This window comes from Protopterus annectens, chromosome 12.part0, assembly GCF_019279795.1.
Source record: "Protopterus annectens isolate FY-2018-M chromosome 12.part0, PAN1.0, whole genome shotgun sequence".
NCBI classification, from domain to species: Eukaryota; Metazoa; Chordata; order Ceratodontiformes; family Protopteridae; genus Protopterus; species Protopterus annectens.
Genome location: NC_056746.1, coordinates 1,519,845,721 through 1,519,868,516, shown reverse-complemented (window position 1 = coordinate 1,519,868,516; position 22,796 = coordinate 1,519,845,721). Strand labels below are relative to the sequence as shown.

Below are 22,796 nucleotides of genomic sequence, written 5' to 3'. Positions count from 1 at the left end.
TGTGTCTTGTATACCCCTGTCGCACTGACGTCAGGAAAGAAAGCGACAGCAACCGACGCCGGACCTAGACTTTGGAATTCGGCCGACCGAGGGACCGCCTGACGGCAGAGAACCCATCTGTGATTACTGCAGCTGTATGCACGATGAACATCTCCAGGGGTCTAAGAATTTCTCTGGCATTAAAAACTGAGAAGGGAAGCAGAGCGTGAAAACAGTCAGGGAGAAAAGTTTTGGAGGGGAAGAGAAGCTTATATTGGAATGTTCTGAATTCTGCAATTCAAAAAAATGTGGTCCTGTGAAGGAGTCAGAACTGACTTCTTGAGAAACGCAGTAAAGCACAGGCCCTGCAAAAGAAGCATAGTAAAGTGGAGATCCTGAAGCAGCTAATGTTGAGAGGAAGCCAAGAAGCAAGCTGTCCAAATATAGAAATATCCAAATCCCGTGGAGACTGCAGAAGGCTATCACATGGGCCAAACATTTGGTGAACACCCTTGGGGAGATAGAAAGACCCAAGGGCAAAGCAGAGAACTTAAAATGTGAGAAAGAATCAGAAAAACAACTTCCTGAAGAGAAGATGAATGGGAATATTAGCAGGTGTTCTCTAGATCTAAAGAGACCAGAAAAGCCTGGGGAAGCTGGAGAGTGAAAAAAAAATTAGAAGAGACGGCATACCTGAAAGAAGGCAGTTTTAGGAAGGTGTTAAAGGAAGAAAAGGTCTACAATGGGTCTGCACTTACCCTTCTTTCCCGGGCATCAGGAACATTTTGGAATAGAACCCTATTACCTGCTGGGAAACTGGGCAGACTGAATAGTTCTTTGATCCAACAGATCCTGCAAGATGACTGAAAAGTGAGGAAAGCTGATCTGGAAGAGGTGGCTGAGGAAGGCCTGAAGAGGGGAAAGGGACTTCCATACCATGAAAGAAGCATGCTGAATAATGAAAATGATCCAAACAAGTAGAGACAGAGACAGACTGAGGGATAAGAGAATCTGGCTAAGGGGAAAGGAACACAGTATGTCAGACAGAGGCAACAGATCAAGGCAGGCAGGCAGGCTTTTGGCTTTCAGAAGTCTGAGCAGATTTGTCAGAAAACATGCATTTGGAAACCCTCTTGCTTCCAGGGCAGTTGTTGAGGCTGCCTAGGCACAAAAGCAGATTTAGAAGGATATTTTCTCTGAAATTTGGGTATAGGAGAAAAAATATTTTAAGGTTCTGCTTAATTTTATCTTTGTTTTGTATAGTTTTAAACCATTCTGCAGCAGCAGTGCCAAAAAGATTTTAACTATCCAAAGGAGAATCAAAAAGTTTAGCCTTAATATCATGGAAAGCAAGCAAGAGTGACCAAAACTATCTCCTCATGAAAGAACCAGAAGCAGCAGCTCTAGAGGATGCATCACCTGCATCATATCTACATTTAATAGAGTGGCGAGCTAATTTAGAAGTCTTTGACTTCCGCAGTGGTGCAGCGGTAGTGTTGCTGCCTCACAGCAAGAGGTTCTCCCGTTCGATTCTCGGCTTGGGTTGGGAGTGCCTTCTGTGTGGAGTCTGCATGTCCTCCCCACGATTGAGTGGGCGTTTGAAAGACATGCATCGAATGGACATGCCTTCGTTGAAGGTTTGGCGTCGGGCTGGCAACTCGACACCATAAAAAAAAACCTGCCAATCATTAGCGGACCGGAGTTCCGCTGTGCCGACCCCTAACAGCCGAAAGACAAAACAACATCATCATCATCTGGGTCAGGCAAGACTGACAAAAGAGCCAAACCATACCTGGTCATATGGGTTTGACAGTTTACTGTACTGAAGGCCAGGGTAGCAAGATAGCCACTTTTCTCTGAATCTCTCCATAGCTCGGCTGCCTTCGTCACAAGGAAGGAGTTTGGAGTAACATGGAAGTTTAGAAGGCTTGTCTGTATAAACAGATATCACAGCAGGGTCTGAAGACGGGCACTTGAAGAGGTACTTGAGGGCCTCAGGTACCTTACAGAAGTTGCCTGGCTTCTTGGGGGCTGGTGGCTGGAAGTCAGGAGCTAAAGAAGAAGCTGTAAAGGTATCTAGTAAAGCAGCAAGCACTGGAGCAGGAGATTATCAGTAGTAGCTCATCACGCAAACTACAATATCCCCAAATAACTCCTCAAAGAAAGGATCAGGGGATAAAGAATCCTCTGTCTGATCTACAATCCAAGGGAGAAGGAGCCTATGAAGAATAGGAGTTGTACTCCTTATTCATCCACAGAATCAGACTCCATCTGAGGAATAAGAATCCCTAGGCCTCTTGGAGGAAGTGGATGACCAAGGAGTAGCAAAAGCAGATAAGCCACGAGTTGGCTTTAAGGCAATAAGTATATTAAACAATCCCTGGGTAAAGTCTTGCCATTCTTTATGGGATCATTAGCAAAGGATGGGAAACGCTTGGTCTTCTGTTTCTTTTATAACAGGATGTAAGCTTAGGCTAATCTAGGTGATTCAGGAGCCTTGCCTAGATTCTATAACAGTACCAGGCACCTTTGCACCGAACTAAAATCTAGGGAATCCCCCTAGGCCCCTCGGAAATGATCAGCTGTGCTTCTTCCTTAACATCTATGGCAAAAGTATGCACAGCCTTGGAGGACGTGGAAGAAAAAGGTTTCATGCTGGCCTCCAACTGGGTCATGGCAAAAGCAATTGGTGTTGACAATGAACCGCCCTAAGAGTCTTCATCTATACTGAGAGATATGTCCAGTGGAAGCTGGAAGGCAACAGAATCAGAGCAACACTTTTTAGAATTCTTTTTTAAGAGGTGCTGAACCTCGGGGTGGGAGGATTCGGCCATGGCACCTTGAGTCAAAAGCTGAAGTCATTGTTTGCCAGATAGATAAGGAGGACAGATGGCTGCGAAGCATTCTGTGAACAAAAGCTTGACAAACTGAAACAGAACATGGAGTATGACTGTGCTTTTGGTTTTCTCTGAGGCTTCTTACATAAAACTCCTTTCAAAAATTTTTTTCTATGAGACTGCATTCAAAGAGGGGGGATCCATGGACAGATATGCTGAAATGGACAACAAATAAGCCCATAGGATGCAACTCAAATATTGTAAAACCAGAGAAACACTAGCCTGAATGTGTGGAGATTCTTTTGCTGGCGCCAACTAGAAAATCTTTTCCATTTGCTAATATATGATTTTTCTAGCAGCAAGCTTTCTTGCCAGCGTTAACACCTGCTGCATGTGCTATTCCCACACTAGGTAGATTGACTGCTGACACTGTAGTGCAGTGGAGGGGAACTGCTGCATTCCTGAGTGTGTCATCCTTCGGATGAGATGTTAAACCGAGGCCTCATCTGCCTGAGGTGGTAGCTCATGTAGATGTAAAAGATCTCACGACACCTATTGAAAAGAGTAGGGAAAGTTGCCGGATGCCCTCGCCAAATTTCCCCTAGAAGTATACCACCTCAGGTTTGCCCTGAAAAGAGGTTTCTAGTCTAGTTGGACTAACCCGGTTAAAAATTATAAACATGTATGGATGAAGTAAAACTTGGTAAGCCAGAGAACAAGTCACATACCTGAAAATAGCAAACAGCAGCAATAAAATACAACAGCTTGAACTGTATTAAAAAAAAATATCTGAACTTGCCATTCTGTCTTCAAATGTTTTAACCATAATTCCATCAGGCAGCGATGTAGCAAGCAAAGCCATTTCTTTCCTTACTGTACTGAAAAACTTCTTTGCTTCTGCAGGCTGAAATTCCATTTTTTTAAAGGAATGGGTATCTATGCAAAAGCAAAAATAATTTTTAGTATCCAATTTGTGTGATGATTAGCAAAAATATGATTTTCACAATGTTACAGGTAAAAAAAAACAATGTTACAGGTAAAAAAAACAAACAAACAAAAAAAAAAACTAGATAACAGTGCTGTAGTGGTCAGTTCATGATTACTGTTCACATTACAGCATCTCTTGAAATACTTGCTTTCCAACAATTCTAATTATTTACAGCACAAAATCAGAGGAATTTGAAATCATATGAAAACATTTTTTTCAACCATTCAGTTTCTAGGTTTTTCTTCTTTAAACAGATACTAGACCTAGTTTGTCTAGCTGTTCTCCAGCATGCCACATTATCCTCATCTCGAAAGTATGCAGCCCTTCTTTTTAAGATCAGACAGACACAAGTGAGCTATGGTAATCATCTGTATGGACAAAGGAAGACCAAGGGGTACTAGACGGAATTTGACAGCACAAACACCATCCCACAGCTGCACCACCCCACATAGAAATCCTCCAGCCTCTTAAGGCACAGTTATGCAACAAATCACCATAACAGCATACAGAAAAAGCACCTGCCAAAGAGTCCGCTCAAGGCTAACAACACAGCTACCATATTCAAATGCAAACATAATCCTCTTTTTTCCAAAACAAAAGCAGTACCAAAAACAAACCAAAAACTTATATGTCTACCTTTGTAATGTAGAAGACCCAGGCCCAAACACTTACAGCAGAAGTATCCAACAGCAAGTCTGCAACCAGTGGTGTTCCACAAGGATCAGTCCTGGGACCCTCTACTGTTTGGAATCTATTTCTCCAAAGTACAAGCAAAAACAAAGTCTGTGGCTGACAAAGTTTGCTGATGACTGCAAATTGGGAACGGTCATACTATTTCCAAATGATGTCAACATCCTACAAGAGGGTCTTAAACAAATGATTGGTGCCAAAATTATTACCTTCAACTCAATGCAAAAAAAATGTAATATCTTCCCTTTTGGTAAGTGCTATGTTCCTGCTAGCTATCACATCAGTAACACTAAGTACGCACTCAGTGGTGAGAGACCCGGGCACACAGGTTGACATCAACCTTACCTTAGATCACCATGTCTCCACAGTGGTAAACAAGGGCATTCTATATTGCTCATCTCATAAGTAAGAGCACTGCATCCAGAAAAAACAGAAATTATAACCTCTCTGTACTCTTCCCTCATCAGGCCAATAATTCAGTACAAAGCCCCTTTTGGGATGTACCTTTCCAAGCACTTGCAGCAACTGGAGAGACAACAAAGGTTCCTCACAAGGAAAATTTAAGGTCTACAGCATCTGCCCTAAGTGGATCCTCTGAAATAACTGTAACTTTATTCTGTTTCATGATAAACTATAAAAAAGCGCACACAACCAAGTAAAACCACCACCAAGTAAAAATGAACTTCTTTAATAGTAAAACTGGTGAGTGCTTTCACTATATAAAATAGCTTCTTCAGACCAAAAGTGAGAACATACAACATTCACATTTAAATAAATGAAATCACTACCTGTTACACAATTAACCAATCATAACAATCATATATTTAAAGATACAAACAATTTCTATGAAGCATGAAACAAAAAATATACTTTTAAAAATATATAAAAAGAGAAATATAAAAAATAAAATCGTACAGGTTTACAAAAATTACTTTTTCCTCAGATATTTACCTTGGATTTATTTCACACCACACAGTTAATTCTTTGAGTCTTCTTTGCTTGTTATTCTGTTTCATACAGACTACTCAGAGGTGATCTATGCCTTGCACATAAGGCAATCTTTGACTCTGCTTTACTGAAAATGCTCCATATCAAGTGGTACGTACACGGGTTACTCGCTCTAAAGACCTTAACCTGGTATGTGACATTAACAGAACCTGCTGGAGGGACAGATTTGTCTCCCAGAGGTTACCACACCTTTGGGACAGACTCATACTTGATGCCAAACAGAGCACCTCATTGCCCCTTTTCAAATACAATCTGGATGATTGGATGGCAACAATAAATTCACCCCGGGGGTTCCATCTGTGCCCCTCTTGGACATGGGGTATTGGTGCTGATCGTGGAAATAAGAGTAGAACTTGACTAGGCTTGTAAGGGCCGAGGGCCATTAGCCTATTAACTTCCTATGATCATCAGAAGATACATTTCTCTGCTGAACTCAGCTGCTCTACACAGTAAAGCAACATTTACTAGATTTCTACTCAATGCCAGAAGGTGACATTCACAAGAGAATGCACCCCAGGATGTCAGTCCAGGGACTGAATCTCCTGCTTAACTCGGTCCTGCCAGGAGCCACATCTGCTACAGATTCCTTATGAGAAGCTTATGGCCCTCAAAAAATGATAATCAGAGCCACCAGCAAACCCTTCAGGGCACCTCCCACATAACGATCACCTTGCAGAGAGGGTGGCTTAGGGACTGCTGGAAACCATGTAGTTCACAGGGAAGCATGTATAGGGCATGGTAGCTGCTTGCCACACTGTATTTTACTCCACGGCTGACGCTGCAGAATAACTGCCTGTGATATCACTCATTGCCCTGGCATGTGCCAGGTATTAATTTTGTACAGAGGGACCCAAGATTTAATTAGCAGTCTTGGTACTAGAGGAGAAAGCCAAAGAGAGGGAGGAATGAATAGGTAATATCTGTGGGGGATCCCTACCAGTTGACCGAGTCTTCAGAAACTCAAACTCCATATGGTCAAGACTATATGATCGAGTTTTTGAAAATTCAAAGCTTTAGGATGGAGGTCATGGTACGGCGAGGATTGGGAAATTTACCTTTTTCCACACTATAGTGCGATCTCGGAGTTGGTACATATAAATTTGCAGGGGAGGGTGCAGGGGGCTTGCCCACCCCCCTGCAAAAACATAAAAAAGGTAGATTTATGTGTGTGTGTGTGTGTGTATGTGTATGTGTGTGTCCCAGAAACTCAATCATATGGTCTCCGATATTTTTTCGAGTTTCCAAAAAGTTGATCTGACAGACTCCTTTGGGGTCTATCCATCAGTTTGACTTAAATCTATCCATTCATCCTTAAGCCCTTTTTCCCATTTTGGACATGGGGTCGAGGTGTCACTAACAGTGACAATCATCTCAAGCCAAGGTTTACACTGCTGGGTGTATATAGTTGTTTGTTCGCTGTCAGTTCAAATTCGGATGTAGAGTTTGAAAATGTTTGTTTTTTCCTTTCCTAAGTGTTCTTACAGTACAAAAGTCTAAGAAATGTGACACTGATTCAAATACAGAGGAAAACCAGCCATGTATAAGATCAACCTGCCAAGTATTTGTGTGCGCTTGTAAGCCGCAACATTTTATTTGTTATTTGACTACTGGGTAGAAGGAATGGTCCATTGACCTTTACCACCTATGACCAGAGCTCAATAAGAAGCAAATACAGTAGTTTTACAATATAAAAATCAATACACAATTTATCATGAATTTACAGTACATAAAGGATACATTGTACTCCTAAGCATGTTGTAAATGAAAGATAAAAAAAGTTTATCAAATACATGGAACAAAAGCAGAAGGTTTAGTTAGAACAAGGACAGCATAGTACAGGAATATAATTAATACAATATACACTTACAATATAAACAGAAGCAATGCACTTAAGACCGTATCAATCAAGCTACAGACTGCTTTGACTTCAGCTTAGAATACTGTATGTACAGAGGTATGGGAGATTAGCCAATGTCAGTGTAACAGTTGCATTGAGATTCTGTCTATGGGTGGTCTTTTAGCTAGGGTTGCCACCTTCGTTCGTGGCAAAAACCGGAGTAAAGCCACGCCCCTCACATCAGCAGTAACCCCGCCTGCCCCACCCCTCTCCCACCCACATTCCACCCATTTTGTGACGTCACGATGACATCACCCGGTGGGGAACGCTCTCTTTTTTCATTCCTGCTGCCTGCTTTCAGCTGATTTACTATGCTTTTCTGTAAAAAAAAAAAAAAAAAAAAAAACACCATAGTAAATCACTCGATTTACAAACTCCGATAGTCTGTTTCCTTTTTGAAACAGAATACCGGAGTTTGTACAGTGTTTTCTGGGGCGAAATTGAAGTGTATTTTAACCCACCAGATGCGCAGTAGTAAGCCCCGCCCAAACCCAAACCCCGCCTATGACCATTTTGACTGCACTGCCCACCATTTGATTGAAAGATGCCACCAAAAATAGAAGTTATGTTCTTACCATAACGTTCCATGTTAGTTGTCTTCTTCTTGCCTTCTTTCTTGCTGGATGGGTTCGGAGCCGACCTCGGCTCCGACTCGGCCACTCTAAAAGCTCGAGAGTTGGTTCCACCGGCTCGAGGCTCCCCTTATATCCCACAATGCTAGGTGTGTATTACCTCAGATCTCGTTTGTGAGCTAGGCCCAGCTAATAATAAAACCAGAACTACTGGAAAGGGAGAATCCACCTCTATAAAAAGGAAAGAAGAAGGTGACCTGAAGCCTGATCCAGGAATATATGCACAGCAGAGCATATACCTACAGCAATAGAGGTGGTAGAAAGAGAGGTCACAATCAAACTCCTCTAGGTCTGTCCAGGCCAGGGGGAAGGAGGGTGGGACGCAAGAAAGAGGCGAGAAGAAGACAACTAACATGGAACGTTATGGTAAGAACATAACTTCTATATGTTAAGTTGTCAATCTCGCCTTCATTCTTGCTGGATGGGACCGCGTCCCTAGCACCTTGTCCCGGGTGGCCTATCAGAACAGACTCTTGAGAACAGTGGCACCAAAGTTAGCTCTATGTCTAGAAGCTAAATCCAACTTATAATGTGAAATGAAAGTGTGAGGAGTAGCCCAAGTAGCCGCTGCACAAATGCTGTCAATAGGCAGCCTGTCTTCGAAGGCTATAGAAGTAGCCAAAGCTCTGGTGGAGTGGGCCTTAGGTTTGTTAGGCAGCTTTTGGTGTCTAATTTCATAAACAAGGGAAATCAGAGATGTTAGCCATCTGGAAAGTGATACCTTTGAAACTGAAAGTCCCTTTCTGCCTTCTGCATAAGAGACAAACAACTGGTCAGTTTTTCTGAATTGTTTGGTCCTATCCAAATAGTACCTTAACTGAAGATGAACATCTAGCCAATGCAATTTTTGTTCAGACCTGTTAGAAAATTCTGGAAAAAACACAGGGAGGTCAATGCTTTGATTTAAGTTAGACGCAGAGGCTACTTTAGGTAAAAAAGACGGATTGGTTCATAAGGATACCCTGTCTTTATGGAATAACAGATATGGTGGTCGACAGCTGAGTGCATGAAGTTCTGAGACCCTTCTAGCTGAAGTAACAGCTACCAGAAAGAGAGTCTTCCATGATAGCAATTTCAATGAACAGGAAGCTGCAGGTTCGAAAGGGGGAAGAATCAAAGAAGTGAGAACTAAATTAAGGTCCCAAGAAGGAGGAGGATTTCTTATAGGAGGTCTGAGTAGAAAAACTCCCTTCAAAAAGGCTTTGCAAAGCTTGTGAGACATGATGGCAGAATCTGAAATGCCCACATGAAAGTTAGATATAGCTGCCAATTGGACTTTAAGAGTAGAAGGAGATGAACCTGCGTGAAAGAGTTCAGCTAGAAAATCAAGAACTATTTGGATTGGAGCAGTGAAAGGATCTAAGTCCCTTCCTTGAGCCCAATAGGCAAAACGTTTCCACTTGCTAAGATAAATCTTTCGAGTGGAAGATTTATGGGAAGCTATTAAAATATCTCGAACAGTGTGAGATATTTGAGGAAGCCTGGCTAAGGTAGGAACTGGAGGAACCAAGCAGTGAGGTTCAAAGATGTTAGGGAGCGGTGAAACTGACCCGACTGATGGATCAAAAGATCTGGAACTAGGTCCAGATGCCAGGGTTGCTCCAACAGAAATTGATGTAGAAAGGGGAACCAAACCTGTCGAGGCCAGTAAGGAGCAATGAGGATCAATGAGGCCTTCTGAGCAATAGCTTTCTGTATTACTTGAGAGATTAGTGGGAAAGGAGGGAATGCAGGGAATGCATACAGAAGTCCCCGGGGCCAAACTTGGACTAGAGCGTCTCTGCTGGGCTGGCCTGGTAAGGGGAAGAGGGTGAAATAATCTTTGCACTTGCTGTTTTGGGGAGTAGCAAAAAGGTCGCAGCAAGGCTGACCCCACTTGAGAAAAACTTTCTCCAAGATAGAATCTTTCGGAGACCACTCGTGAGGCATGAGGATAGCTCTGCTCAACTTGTCCGCGATAAGATTGGACTTCCCGGGAATGTGCGTTGCTATCAGAAACCACTGAGAAGAAATCGCCCATTGCCACAGTCTGAGTGCTTCTCGACATAGGGGGTAGGACTTGGTTTTGCCTTGTTTGTTGATATACCACACTACAGACATGTTGTCCGTCTGAATTGCTATCGTTCCCAAGGGAAGAGAGTCTTGAAGGGCTTGCAATGCTAAAAGCACTGCTCTCATCTCTAGAACATTTATATGCAAGTGGCGTTCGTTTGGTTGCCAAATGCCCTGGACTGTTCTGCCCTGATAATGCCCCCCCCCCCCACCCGATCAGGGAGGCGTCCGTTGTCAGAGTAGCAACCGGAGGAGGAAGAACAAAGGGTCTTCCTTGGAAGAGCTGGGGGGAAGAAATCCACCAAAGAAGATGATTCCTGCATGTTTGCGTAATCACAATGGTGTGAGACATCGGAAGTTGCTGGTATGACCACTGTGTGAAGAGCATCCATTGAAGGATTCTCATGTGAAATCTGGCTAACAGAAGTAGAGGGATAGCAGCTGCCATAATCCCCAGTACTTTTAGAACCAATCTGACTTTGACTCTGTTGCTGTGGAATAGAAGAGAGACCAGTTTGTGTATGTCCGCTATTCTTTGGTCTGTAAGTCTTGCAGACATGTGGATTGTATCTAGATTTGCGCCTATGAAGGTAATAACACGACAAGGCGACAAAACAGACTTTTCGCAATTTATTGAGATACCTAACTTTTGAAAAATGCAAAAGGCGTAGTTCTCTGGCTATCAGAAGACGATGCTTGGTAGGAGCTGTGAGGAGCCAGTCGTCTAAGTATGGAAACACTTGGAATCCTTGACGTCTCAGATGAGAAGCTACCACTGCCATGAATTTGGTAAACACCCGGGGGGCAGTGGTGAGTCCAAAGGGCAGGGCTCTGAATTGAAAGTAACTGGTTCCCAGCCTGCAGCGGAGGAATCTTCTGGAGCGTCTGTTCATTTTTATATGATAGTACGCATCCTGAAGGTCTATAGAGCTCATCCAGTTTTCCTTTCCCAATAGGGGAAGGATGGACTGTAGCGTGACCATCTGAAATCTTGTTTTCTTGACAGACTTGTTCAAGATACTGAGATCCAAAATTGGTCTCCAATTCCCTGTTTTCTTTGGAACTAAAAAGAACCTGGAGTAGATTCCGGATCCTTGCTGGTCTGCTGGAACTGGCTGAATGGCTCTTTTTGCAAGCAGCTTTGATATTTCCAATGCTGCAAGATCCCTTTGAGCGGGTGGAACATCTGGAAGGGATTTTTTGGATTGGTTTGGAATGCAAACGAATGGAATGGAATAGCCTTCGGAAATGATGGACTGTACCCACTTGTCTTGAGTTAGGGATCGCCAGGCTTCTGGGTACAGTGATAATCTTCCCCCGACTGCCTCCGAAGGTGGACAGTCGGGCAACACCTCAGGGATGCTGGAAGGGCTTATCGGAAAAGGTTTCTCGATTGCCCTGGTTCTGCGGACCCCCCCTGCCCCTAGGGCGACGTCTACCATTGTTGTTCCCTCCTCTGCCTCTGGAGGGGAACCGACTGTGCATCAGGCAAGGTCCCTTGAGATTGTTTGCAGAACCACATTTTTCCACTTTTCTGGCCTTTGGGGTAAGGCCTAGAAGGAGTAGAAAAACGGACTCCGATGGCAGAAAGAGTTTTGCCATCCGTCTCGCACCTCAAGGTCTCTTTCACTTGAGGACCAAAGAGGGATGATCCATCAAACGGGGAATTAGTGAAAGACGTTTTAAAGGGGTCCGCAAAATTGCATAACCGCATCCAGGCATGCCTGCGTAAGGCCACACCTGTCCCTGCGGCTCTGCTCACTCCATCAGCCGCATATGAGAGGAGGCACATGGAGGAGTTAGCTATAGAATTTAGGATAGTCAGCTGAGCGTTCATCTTATCCTGAAAACCCGCAGCTGTAGGATCCTTTAACATCTCACTCGCTTCCTTGATCAAGTCTCTTTGAAGACGAGTAAAATGACAGAGGTAGTTCAGCGAACGCATAGCAAAGGTCGCTGACGAAAACATCCGCTTCCCGTACCTGTCCATCGACCTAGATTCCTTGTTAGGAGGATGGATAGGCACTGAAGGATCAGCTAGCTCCTTCTTAGTGGCGGCAGCTACCACCATAGCATCCACAGAAACTCCCTTAGTCAGAAATTGCTTATCTGCTGGTGCTGCGATAAACTTTGAAGGTCTCCTGGGGGTGGGGTCCACAGAGTCAGGAGCCGTCCAAGCCTTTTTAGCTACCACCTGCATGAGGGGGTCAAAGGGGGGGGACACCCAGGAGGTGGAAGGGCGAGAGCCAAACGCCTCAAGATACACAGATTCATCCTCCGAAGGGTTAAGGGCTGGCCAATTTCCCCTCTGTTTCAGGATCTCTAGAATGTCTGCAAAGGAGACATCTTTAGAAGGGGAACGGGGGGAACTCTCGGAATCCTCTAAATCTGTGTCAGAGGTGACAGACTCAGGTGAGTCTATGTGCTTCCTCTTACACTTTCTCTTCCTAGGGGGCTCCCCTGCCAATTCAGGAGAAGCCTCGGAAGAGGATGAGATCCCCACAGGGGATTCTTGAGAAGCTGGCTCTCTGCGGTCCGGGATGAGGGAGTGAGTAGACATAACCTGAGGCACCGAAGAGGGAGGGACGGACGGACGGAACCGACTGTGGAGTTGAACCAGGTTCCAACACACTCCGCATGACCTCGAACGCACCTCTGTCAGGCAGAACCAGAGGTCCCCGCTCCGAAAAGCTGAAAACCTCCCTCTGCACCGACAGTGATGGCTCCGAGGCCGATGTTGGAGCCGAACTCACCAGCGCCGAAGCACCGAGAGGGAGAGCGGGGTCGGACAAGGGTCCGATGCCACTCACCCTCTCAGAGCTGACGAGGGAAGTCCGGTGCCGAGATTCTTCCAAGGAAGAAATCGGAGCCGACGACGGAGCCGAAGACAATTGTATCGGCTCCAACGCTATCACAGTCTCGGGTCCGAAATGCCCCGGCTCCGAGCTCAAAGGAGTCGGAGGAGGAACATTTTGAGGAATAGGGTCAAGCTTCGACTGATGAGTCGGGCTCTGAAGCATTTGGGCCAGTGCCTCGGACTTAAGAAGTCGACTCACTACCCTCTGAAGATCATGATCCGAAAGCCTCGATCTAGAGGAGTGAGATCTATAGCTCCGTTCAGACAGCAAGGGAGATGCTGGAGCCGAACGAATGGAGCCAAGACGGTGACCTGGACCTCTTTCTAGATGCCGGTTCCGATGGTCTGATCGGAGCCGACTCAGAAATTTCTAAAGCCTCGGCTCCGGCCGGAGCCGAGGGAACCACAGGAGTAGCAGTTTGAGTCTCATCGGCTCCAGCCGGAGCCGATGTTTTAGTAGGCTTCGAAGCCTTAGGCGTCGACTCAGTGGCTGGAGTCGAGGACCTATGAGCCTTAGAGGGTTTACCCGAAGTAGCAGTAGGGGGACCCTCAGGCTTAAGCAAGCCCCTTAAGATGAGCTTGTTTTTTCTTTCCTGCAGGACTCTAGGGCTGAAGCCATGGCATACAGCACAAGAGTCCTGCAGGTGTAAAGGTCCCAGGCAGTACACACAAGAAGTGTGACCGCCTGTCAGAGACATTTTCTGACAGCACGAGTCGCACTTCTTGAAGCCTGAGACCTTCGAATCCTTGGACATAACAAGGAACAAGTGTAACCCCACACAAACACAAGCACACCGATTACACTTATAACACTAAAAAAAGAAAATTTAAACTAAGAAATTAGTAAATTAGTTGTTTACTGTATAAAAATCCCTACAGAAAACACACACACTCCAAGGGAATGGGAGGGCCCAAAGGCCTAAGGGAAGAACTATAAGTTCTTAAGGTAAAAATTAAAGAAAAAGTAGATTAAAGGGATAAAAGACCTTTAAGGTAAGGGGAAACTGTATGGAAAACTAAATTAAAGGGTTTTAATACAACTTTTTTTAAACTAGTTCCTACACTAACCTGAAGCCGGTGAAGCAACACGTCTCGATAGCTGTAGCGGCAAACGAGATCTGAGGTAATACACGCCTAGCATTGTGGGATATAAGGGGAGCCTCGAGCCGGTGGAACCAACTCTCGAGCTTTTAGGGTGGCCGAGTCGGAGCCGAGGTCGGCTCCGAACCCATCCAGCAAGAATGAAGGCGAGATAGACAACTTAACATCACAAGATAATTTAGACCTATATTTCGCCATTAATAAAGCAGTTTTTAAAAATTTTCCGTGCTATATCACTACTTTATTTTTGCAAATTTTAAAATATTAGTGCTACTAACGCAAGACATTGACACTTTTTTCCATATGTCACCAGTTTTAACATGGATTAAGAGGTAGAGAGCTAAAATCTTGAGTCCTTTAAATAGGGAGAGTTGACAGATATGCATACCACTCAGGTGTACCTGCAAGTATCTTGTCATAGATTCATGAAGAAAATTTTAAACAAATAAAAGCGGTACTTTTCCGTTATCGGGCAACAGTTTTAAATGCGGTTAGACAGCTCCAAATGCAGTGTCTTTTCATGTGTTTGTCTGATTATATGACTAGGTAATTGTAAAATACAAAAGATATTTCTCTTTTGGAAACATATTGTACATTTAAATTTGTAAACCCATACGTGTTCTGTTCAACATCGGAAACGCATGTCAAGACACTATTCAGAGCTCATCAACTAGGTTGACGTTGTTTGCCCGTTAAAAGGATAGTTAAAAAAAGAAACTCTGGATGATGTGAAACCTTTTCTCCTATCACATGGAATAAAAATGTACAAATACACATACGGTGCACATGCAGTCATTGAGCCCTAAAGACAGCCGAAAGGATGCGATTGTCATCCTAGAAACAACTGTTCGGTAGTACGCGGTTTCTTTTAAAAGCGTCATGTACTGCTTTGAGAAGGAATCATTGACAACAGAAACAACCGTTGTATATAAATTCATGTCTGTTTTATTTTACAAAGTGAGTAAACATGTAATGTGAAGCCTGAGCCCCATCCGAAAGGTTGTTTTCCAAGCACTTTGGAAAGAAAAAAAAAAAACACACGAGTATTTGGTTGTCAAGATGCTTGTGGAACATTTGGATGGAAAGGCCATTCATGTCATTATTGTGCTTATTAAATGCTTTTCTTTTTAATTCTGTTTCTGCTACATGACACGGATTTACCGTTATATTTGCATTGCGTGTCAATCACGGCACATTGCCGGTGTTAATCCCCACCCTCCGGCATGTCAATCACGGTGGACATGCCCATTCCTGCGCGGACTTGGTGGTGGGTTAATACACTTCAATTTTGCCTTTTCCGGACTACCGGAAAATCAAATTGATTTCTGGATAGTCCGGAAAAAAAACGGAGGGGTGGCTACCCTACTTTTAGCATATTCTTAAATTCCTCTGAAAAGAATGAATCAACAGATGTTATTCTCTGCCACTTTGATTCTACTGGCATTATGAGCTACAGAATTGGTTGAATTTGTCCAGTAGGTCATTTTTTTTTTGGATTGTAGCAGCAATATGCCACATGCACACATTACTGAGCTAAGATTTGGGAACTCAATAAGATGATCATTTACAAAGGAGAACACTGCAGATCAATGTAGAATACGCCAATGGTAAGAATGCCAATAGAAAAGGTGGTATTAATGCAGTAAAGGTTTGGTCCTTGAGGTGGCTTTGAAACAAATGAATTGTGTTCTCACCAAAGATGTGTATTTCAAGTTTTTTGAGAAATAAATCACTTTTAACTGTTTCAAAGGCTAATATCAACAGACAGGCTAGCTGTAATCATGCCTTTGCTCAAGTTGCAGTAAATGTCACATGTTGCCATTGTAAGGGCTGTAAATGTGCTAAGGCAAAATCCACACTGTCCACTGAGGAGACCTTGCCTATTAAAGTGGTTCAGTAGTTATTTGCAGTGTAGTTCTTAAAATAAATTTTTTGATAGGATAGAGATTGGAAATGGGTCTGTAGTTTTTCAGTCCTCTGGGTGAAATCACTTTGGGGTGGTGAAGACATAAAACTATTGCAGATTGACTGAAGGCTGAGAGGACAGTGGCTGATGTCAGACAGAGGATGAACATAATATGTAAGTGGTTCAGCTTTTAAACTAGCAGCCTGTCTTAAACTGGGATGCAGGGTATTGTATTTGGAACCCAAGTTATTAAGATTCAGAAGGTGGGACTTGGTCTAATTGATATTTAGGCTATTTATTTCATTAACAGTAGTTCACTTTTCTTAAGTTGTTCTTTTTAGTACCTGTGCTGGCATCTGTTTATATTTCTTTCCAGAAGAGACAAGGTTTTGACCAGTTTGCTTCTTGTATCTGAAGTATATTGTTTTTCCAACTATCCTGATTGCTTCTCTACTAGCTCAAGGAAGGTATTATGTAGTTGCTACTTCTGGGGGTCTGTTTTCCAAGTTTTATACACAGTACCTTTGGCACCAATTATGTTTTTAGTTTATATTGTGAGCTATGGAAAAAGATTCAAAAGAACTGTCAAACACTTCACAGGATCACATGTATTTTACTGAAAGTTTGGGAGCCATGCAATAACCAAATCAGATCATGTACCTGTAAAAAAGTAAGACAAACCACAAGATAATTATGCAAAAATGAGAGTAACAGTTCCCTACTTATTTGTTTAAAAAAATTAAGGAGCGTGTAGTGGGTATGACTTCAGAGTTATCAGAAAAGACAGGAATTACTTTAGCAGGGATGGTTAGTGACTGGGATAAAATGAAAACAGTGTTGAAAAAGAAATAACAGGCAGATATGGGAAAGAAATAATGAACGTTATTTGGAGGGACTAACAAAAGATTTAAAGTACTGCAAAAGAATAGATGTTTCATAGAACAGGAGGAGCAACAGCAGAGTGCTACAGAAAAACTAGAGCAATATTTGGACAATATGCATGACTTTAGAAAGGTTGCTATTAAACAACTATTTTTGATGACTCTAGTACTCAACAACTTTTAGCTTAATGACTCGGGCAACAGAAAGTGGGAAGAGTTGTAGCCAAAGTTAAGGATCCTACAACAAGGAAAATAAGCAGAGATCCTATAGAGATATTAAACACATTTTGGAAATTTTATGAAAATTTGTATACAGCAGGGGAATGGGAAAACCAAAAAAAGGCACAAATGGATACATTTAAGAAAGCCTAATTTTACCAAATTTAGAGCAAGACAATATTCAACAGTTACTAGTGAATAAAGGAAAAGCTGAAATAAAAACAGTGACATATAATCAATGAACAACGAAGTCTCCAGAACAGATGCACTCTTGTTTTAATTTGTAAGTTATGAGAGAAAACAATGACAAAAGGTTTGGAAGGCTTCATTCAACAATAATTTAAAAGAAAAGGTAAATACCGGCATCTTGGAAGAAAGCAGTGGTGGCACTCTTGCTGAAAGAGGGTAAAGTTCCTTCAGATCCAGCTTCACCCAGACCCATTTTGATTTTTAACTATGATTATAAAGTGTTTGTCTATATTAGCTTAAAAAGTGGCAGAGATGTTAACAGATGTGATGGAAACAGAATGTAGTTTTCTGGAAGGAAAGCAAACATTTGATAATATTAATAGAGCAATGAAGATCCAAAAGGAAATCATAGAGTAACAAAACACATCTACTGTTGGCAAGTCAATGTAGAGAAAGTAATAGATATGTTATGTTGAGATTGTGTGTGCCGGGTAATGTTAGCATTTGCATTTCCCACTGAAATGAAAGAGGTAAAAAGGAAAATATATGAAGGTGGAAAAGCTATCAGGGCAAAATGATTTGCAGTAAAGGGATCCAGGCAGGGATGTCCCCATCCCCCTCTATTATTTGCCATAAATTTGAGCATTTAGCAAGAAATACAAGACACTTGCAAATCCAGGGATACAACTGGTAGGGTAAACAGGAAGCAGCCTTGTTCACAGATGCTAATGTAGAATATTTTGAAACAGTTTCAGACAAGTTTGGAATGCAAAACAAATGCAGATAAATGAACGGCAATCATAGTAAATTGTGTGCCTAAGCAAAAGTATCCATATTTATTTGGGATATGACAAAATGAAATGTTTGAAATATGGATTAAAAAGTCTGTCATTGCAGTTAGAAATATGTGGGAGTGGACTGAGCAGAAAATAAATAAATATGAGACTGGAAGATTGCAACTGTGCAATTCGATAGACACAGGTGGTGAGAAATTAAGTGTTTCTGGAAGGTTGTGATCATGGGTACGGATAACAAGAAACACTCAGTAAAATATTTATAATCCCTCTCAAAATATATGTAGTGCCTCATATTTTTATCAGCCACATAAAACATTGCTGTTGACAAAGTTTATTCAGGAGGGAAAAAGGGGAAAGGTAAAATGGGATAAGCAGATTCTCCTTACTAGATCTGCATGGTTATTTTAAGCCCACACAATTCAAGTCTGTATGTAAAACAAAAGGTGAGGGGACATACAGATCAAAGAAGAAAAAGAACATGGTGGAACAAAGGGCAACTAAAAGGGATAGAGAGACATTAGTATTCTGGACACAAGTCATTAAGGAAAAAACAGTAATAAAACAGAATATCTATGAAGTGGCAGATATTTTTATTAAGACTATCACACTGATAGTCTTAGGGCTGGAACAAGAAGATTCTTCAAATAAAGATACACAATAGAACACACACAACAAACTTCACTGCCGAGTAAAGAATCCCTGTATCGATAATGTCCAAAGTGTAAGTAAATCTGAGGATCCACCAAATGCTGAGACGCCAAAAATCCAATGAAGCACGTAGGTTAAAACTCTATTAAAACCAAAGATGCCTAGGACAGTAAGCACTTTCACGTTATAGTAACGCTTCTTCAGACTTCAATGGCAAAATAATACATTGTCGCCCTTAAATAGCGCACTATAGATACACAATAGCAAGAGTGAACAAATTAAGCAGGTTATGACTGGAAATACATCATATAAATTAGCTAATGAATCACGGTACTGGGAACAGATATGTCACAAGAAAACTAAGCTAGTATGAGAATTGCAGGTTAGGGATAGGGATAGTCTTGTATATTGGGAATTGATGGAGTACAAAGAATGGCACATGGGAATAAGTGAAGACCAGCCCCGGTGAGGTTTCTTGTGCAGTGAAGAACAGATGTCATTAAGAAATGGGCATAAGCAAGTCATGCATGGATTGAGATAACTAACGATCAAATCAGAGAAGATAAGAAAGGATTAGGAAAAGACAACAGACAAATTAATGAACAATGGGAAGAATTTTGTAGGACAAAGTATGTGAAAAAGTCCAGACAGTACATGATACTTGCACAGGAATGTTTGCATAGGTATTTGTATACAAAGAAATAACTTTGATGCATCCTTCTAGTACTGAGCACATGTTGGATATATGAAGGGGAACACACAAGAAATTGGAAACAAATATTTAGAAAATTTATGGGGTAGACAGATTTAAAGACTCCTAACAAAACACTTTGATAAAAATGTTGGGGACACAAACTTCAGTAACTAACATGTTTTTGAGTTTGTGTTTGGGGGTAGAAGTGCCAATACATAGTCAGGCCTTATTAAGTTAATTGCTGATGGCAGCCAAAAAAGCAAGAAAATGAAAAACAAGGTTTTACCAACTTTAGAAGATGCACTACCCGCGGTGGTGGTGTTGCGGTAGCGTTGTCGCCTCACAGTAAGACGCTGTCCGGTTCGATTCTCAGCTAGAGCGTCTTCTGCGTGAGGACATGCGCGAATGGGTATACCTTCTTTGAAGGTTGTGCATCAGGGCTGGTAACTCGGCACGTAAAAATCAACTACCAATCATTAGCAGACTGGAGTTCCGCTATGGCGACCCCTAACCGGGAAAAGCCGAAAGACTCAACAACAACTCAACATTCTAAAATATATATAAATTAAAGAATGGAATCTTTAAAGGAGGGAAGTAGTAAATTCATAAAAGTGACATTTTTGAGAGCAAACAGATGCAAAAAAAATCGAGATGATTATGTACGATTTGGGAGAGTAGGTGGGTACTAAAAATATGAAGGCATGATGTAAAGGCTAAAATTGAAGTTGAGAAATAAATAATGCATGAAGATGACAATGGAAAAATCTGTTTGAAATTTTCATCATTAGTGTGATAGAACTTATGTTGAAAATTAAAGTGTGATGAAAAAAAATCTAGACTCACTGAGTCAATGCATGTAGGACAGAAGTGTATACAACAGTTTGCCCTGTGATTTAGTACGCACATGTACAAAGGCATGGCCTGGGGAGGAAAGCAGCTAGCTTTTTCAATACAGAAACACAAATGTTTTGGCCAGGAAGGATTTAGCATAAGGTTAGCTTTATCTCATCTCTCCTTAAAAATTACCCTCTGAAGCAACATGAAAGGAAAGTCCTAAATGAAGGTTTGGGTCAATTGGGAATTAGACGGCACATATTTGGCAGGCTGCATCATGAGACAGTAAATTACTGAGATGTGTGGAAATATGTCCACTTCTGACAAGGCCCAAAATGTGCTTGGGCAGCTCCTGGTACTGGCGGTGGGGTTGCAACTTAATGAAAATAAAATTGTTGCAAAAGCATTTTTTTTACTTTTTCTTCCCCATTTAAAAAATTCTTGACTATCCTGCCTCAGGGGCTTGGACCTCTGTGCATGCTACTGCGCATGCAGAGAGTTCAAATTTTTAATTAAAAGAAAATCTGCTTACTTGCATGGGATGATTTCCAAAACAGCCTACCACTAGACCTATTCCAAGTGCAGAAAATGATTGTGCATTATTGCAGGTCATCCTGCAGTTCTGCATATGGAGTTTCACAGGAGGCTGACTCAGTTGCTACAAGTAACGAGGATCACAACAGGTGAACCTGAATGAAAGTGAAAGGAGTTGATGCAAACATGCAATTGTGAGAGCATCTTTTTAATAAATTAAACCCTTTTTTAATAGCATTATGGGTGCCACTGCAAGCCAGTCTGCAGGATGCCAAGCACTATTTTTTATTTGAGAGAGAGAGGGAGAGACACTGCGCCCATCCAATATGCATAAAAAGTGCAAAGGGAATTTATAATGGGTTGCACTACATGGTTTATTGATATCATATGATGATAATCAGACAGAGGTACAGAGTTATACAAGTGGCTGTAATAATTAATTTCTTGTGTGTGTACATCTGTCTACAGTAGGGGTTATTTGAATGGGTTTGACAGGATGTTTCCGACATCAATGAGATGAAATACAGTGACCCATTTTTTCAGTATTGTGAATTTTTCAGGCTGTAAATATACCTAGTTTCCAAAAAATAATCTGGTTTAGAGGTACAACACAAAATGGGACAACTTTGTCAAATGCAGCCAAAACACAAAGAGCAAATAAAATTGGAGGCCTGCAGTAAAATGAAATTCAGTCCTTGAGCACTGGCTGTGGCAGCAGTTACCACCAACACAAAGTCTCTCTCTTTCTCTAATATCTGTATTTTGAGTTTGCATCCTCTAGTATGTTGCTAGAACACAAATCTCTACATATTGAAAATGTCTCCCCTTGATAAATAACCCCCCCCCCAAAAAAAAAAACTACAGTCTGAGGAATATTCACAGTAATTCCAACTATACACATTTTCCATTAGGGTATTTACCCTTACCAGGGCTTCTTCTGGCAAATGATTCTTTTTTTTTTTAAACCGAGTCTCTGGCCAAAACTAAAAACCCCACCTGTGATAGTCTCTCATTCAGCAAATACAACTCCACATAAAACAACCCAGACTCTTCTGGACTTTTCAAAATGACTTCTGCCATATTTAGTTACCCAGAACTTAAAAAGATGAATACTACAAGGTGACATCATTTACCAGAATGCTCATATATGTGGGTTTAAAGGGACTAGACCCATTACCTTATTGCAGTGCATCCCTTTGTATTAAAGGGACTGTAATTCAGCCAAATACTTCAGAACTATAATGTAATACTGGCATATCCCTAAAAATTTCTCCTCTACACTATTTTGTTATTTATCTTTAACCTGGTGGTAACATACTATCGAACAGATGACCCTTCTCAGTTTGAACTCGATAGCTTCTCACTTGCAGTAAGTTCTGCAAGCTCTAGACATTCAGCCTGTATTGTGATGTTGAACACAGGGATAACTGATGTATACAAGTGGGAAGGCCACAGTACTAGAGGCCTAACTGCAGAGCTCCACATTGCCTTCTTTTCATTAATTAAGCAATTACATTGGGGCATGATTAATATCAAAAGTAAACTCTCTGCCCAACAGGCAATAATGTAGGGATTACAAAGGCCATTTGACGATCAGGCACTCCTCCTGTATAATGGATTAACCTCAGTCTTGCTCAGCTTTCTGCTGAGATAACAAAACTGGATGTGCCTCACTGCCCACATTTTGAGCCAGTACAGTCCCCTAGATCAACCTCTGAGGTGCCTAAACATTGTGAATAGTTTCTGAGAAGTTAGGTGTCACCAAGACCTGTTTTGTACAAAGGCTTTCTTTACACTTTTAGAACACCTCCATGGCTTTCAGCATCCATGATTTGCTCTAGCAGTTTCTCCTTGGTCAGGTTTGTAAGGGAAATATGCAACAGTGGCAAATTGAGGGATAATCTCACAGTAGTATCCAGCCAAGTCCCAGAAGGCCCTAACTTATTTGTCTGGGGAGTGGGTGTGACGGGTACCACTAGACCCCAAGGACACTTGCTTTTTATTCAGTGAAATGGTGCTCTTGAATACCCTTTTTTGGAATGCAACACTGAAT

The 22,796-nt window shown here is 41.9% G+C and overlaps 1 protein-coding gene across 1 annotated transcript in view; it reads right to left on the bottom strand.

Annotated features, from left to right (window-relative positions):
• The window catches only part of UBE2O (ubiquitin conjugating enzyme E2 O), a 1,895,179-nt gene that overhangs the window by 160,658 nt on the left and 1,711,725 nt on the right, over positions 1-22,796 (bottom strand). The window contains exon 13 of the mRNA XM_044089038.1: positions 3,616-3,752. Coding sequence (XP_043944973.1) covers positions 3,616-3,752 — 137 coding nt within the window. The remainder of the gene's footprint in view (positions 1-3,615; positions 3,753-22,796) is intronic.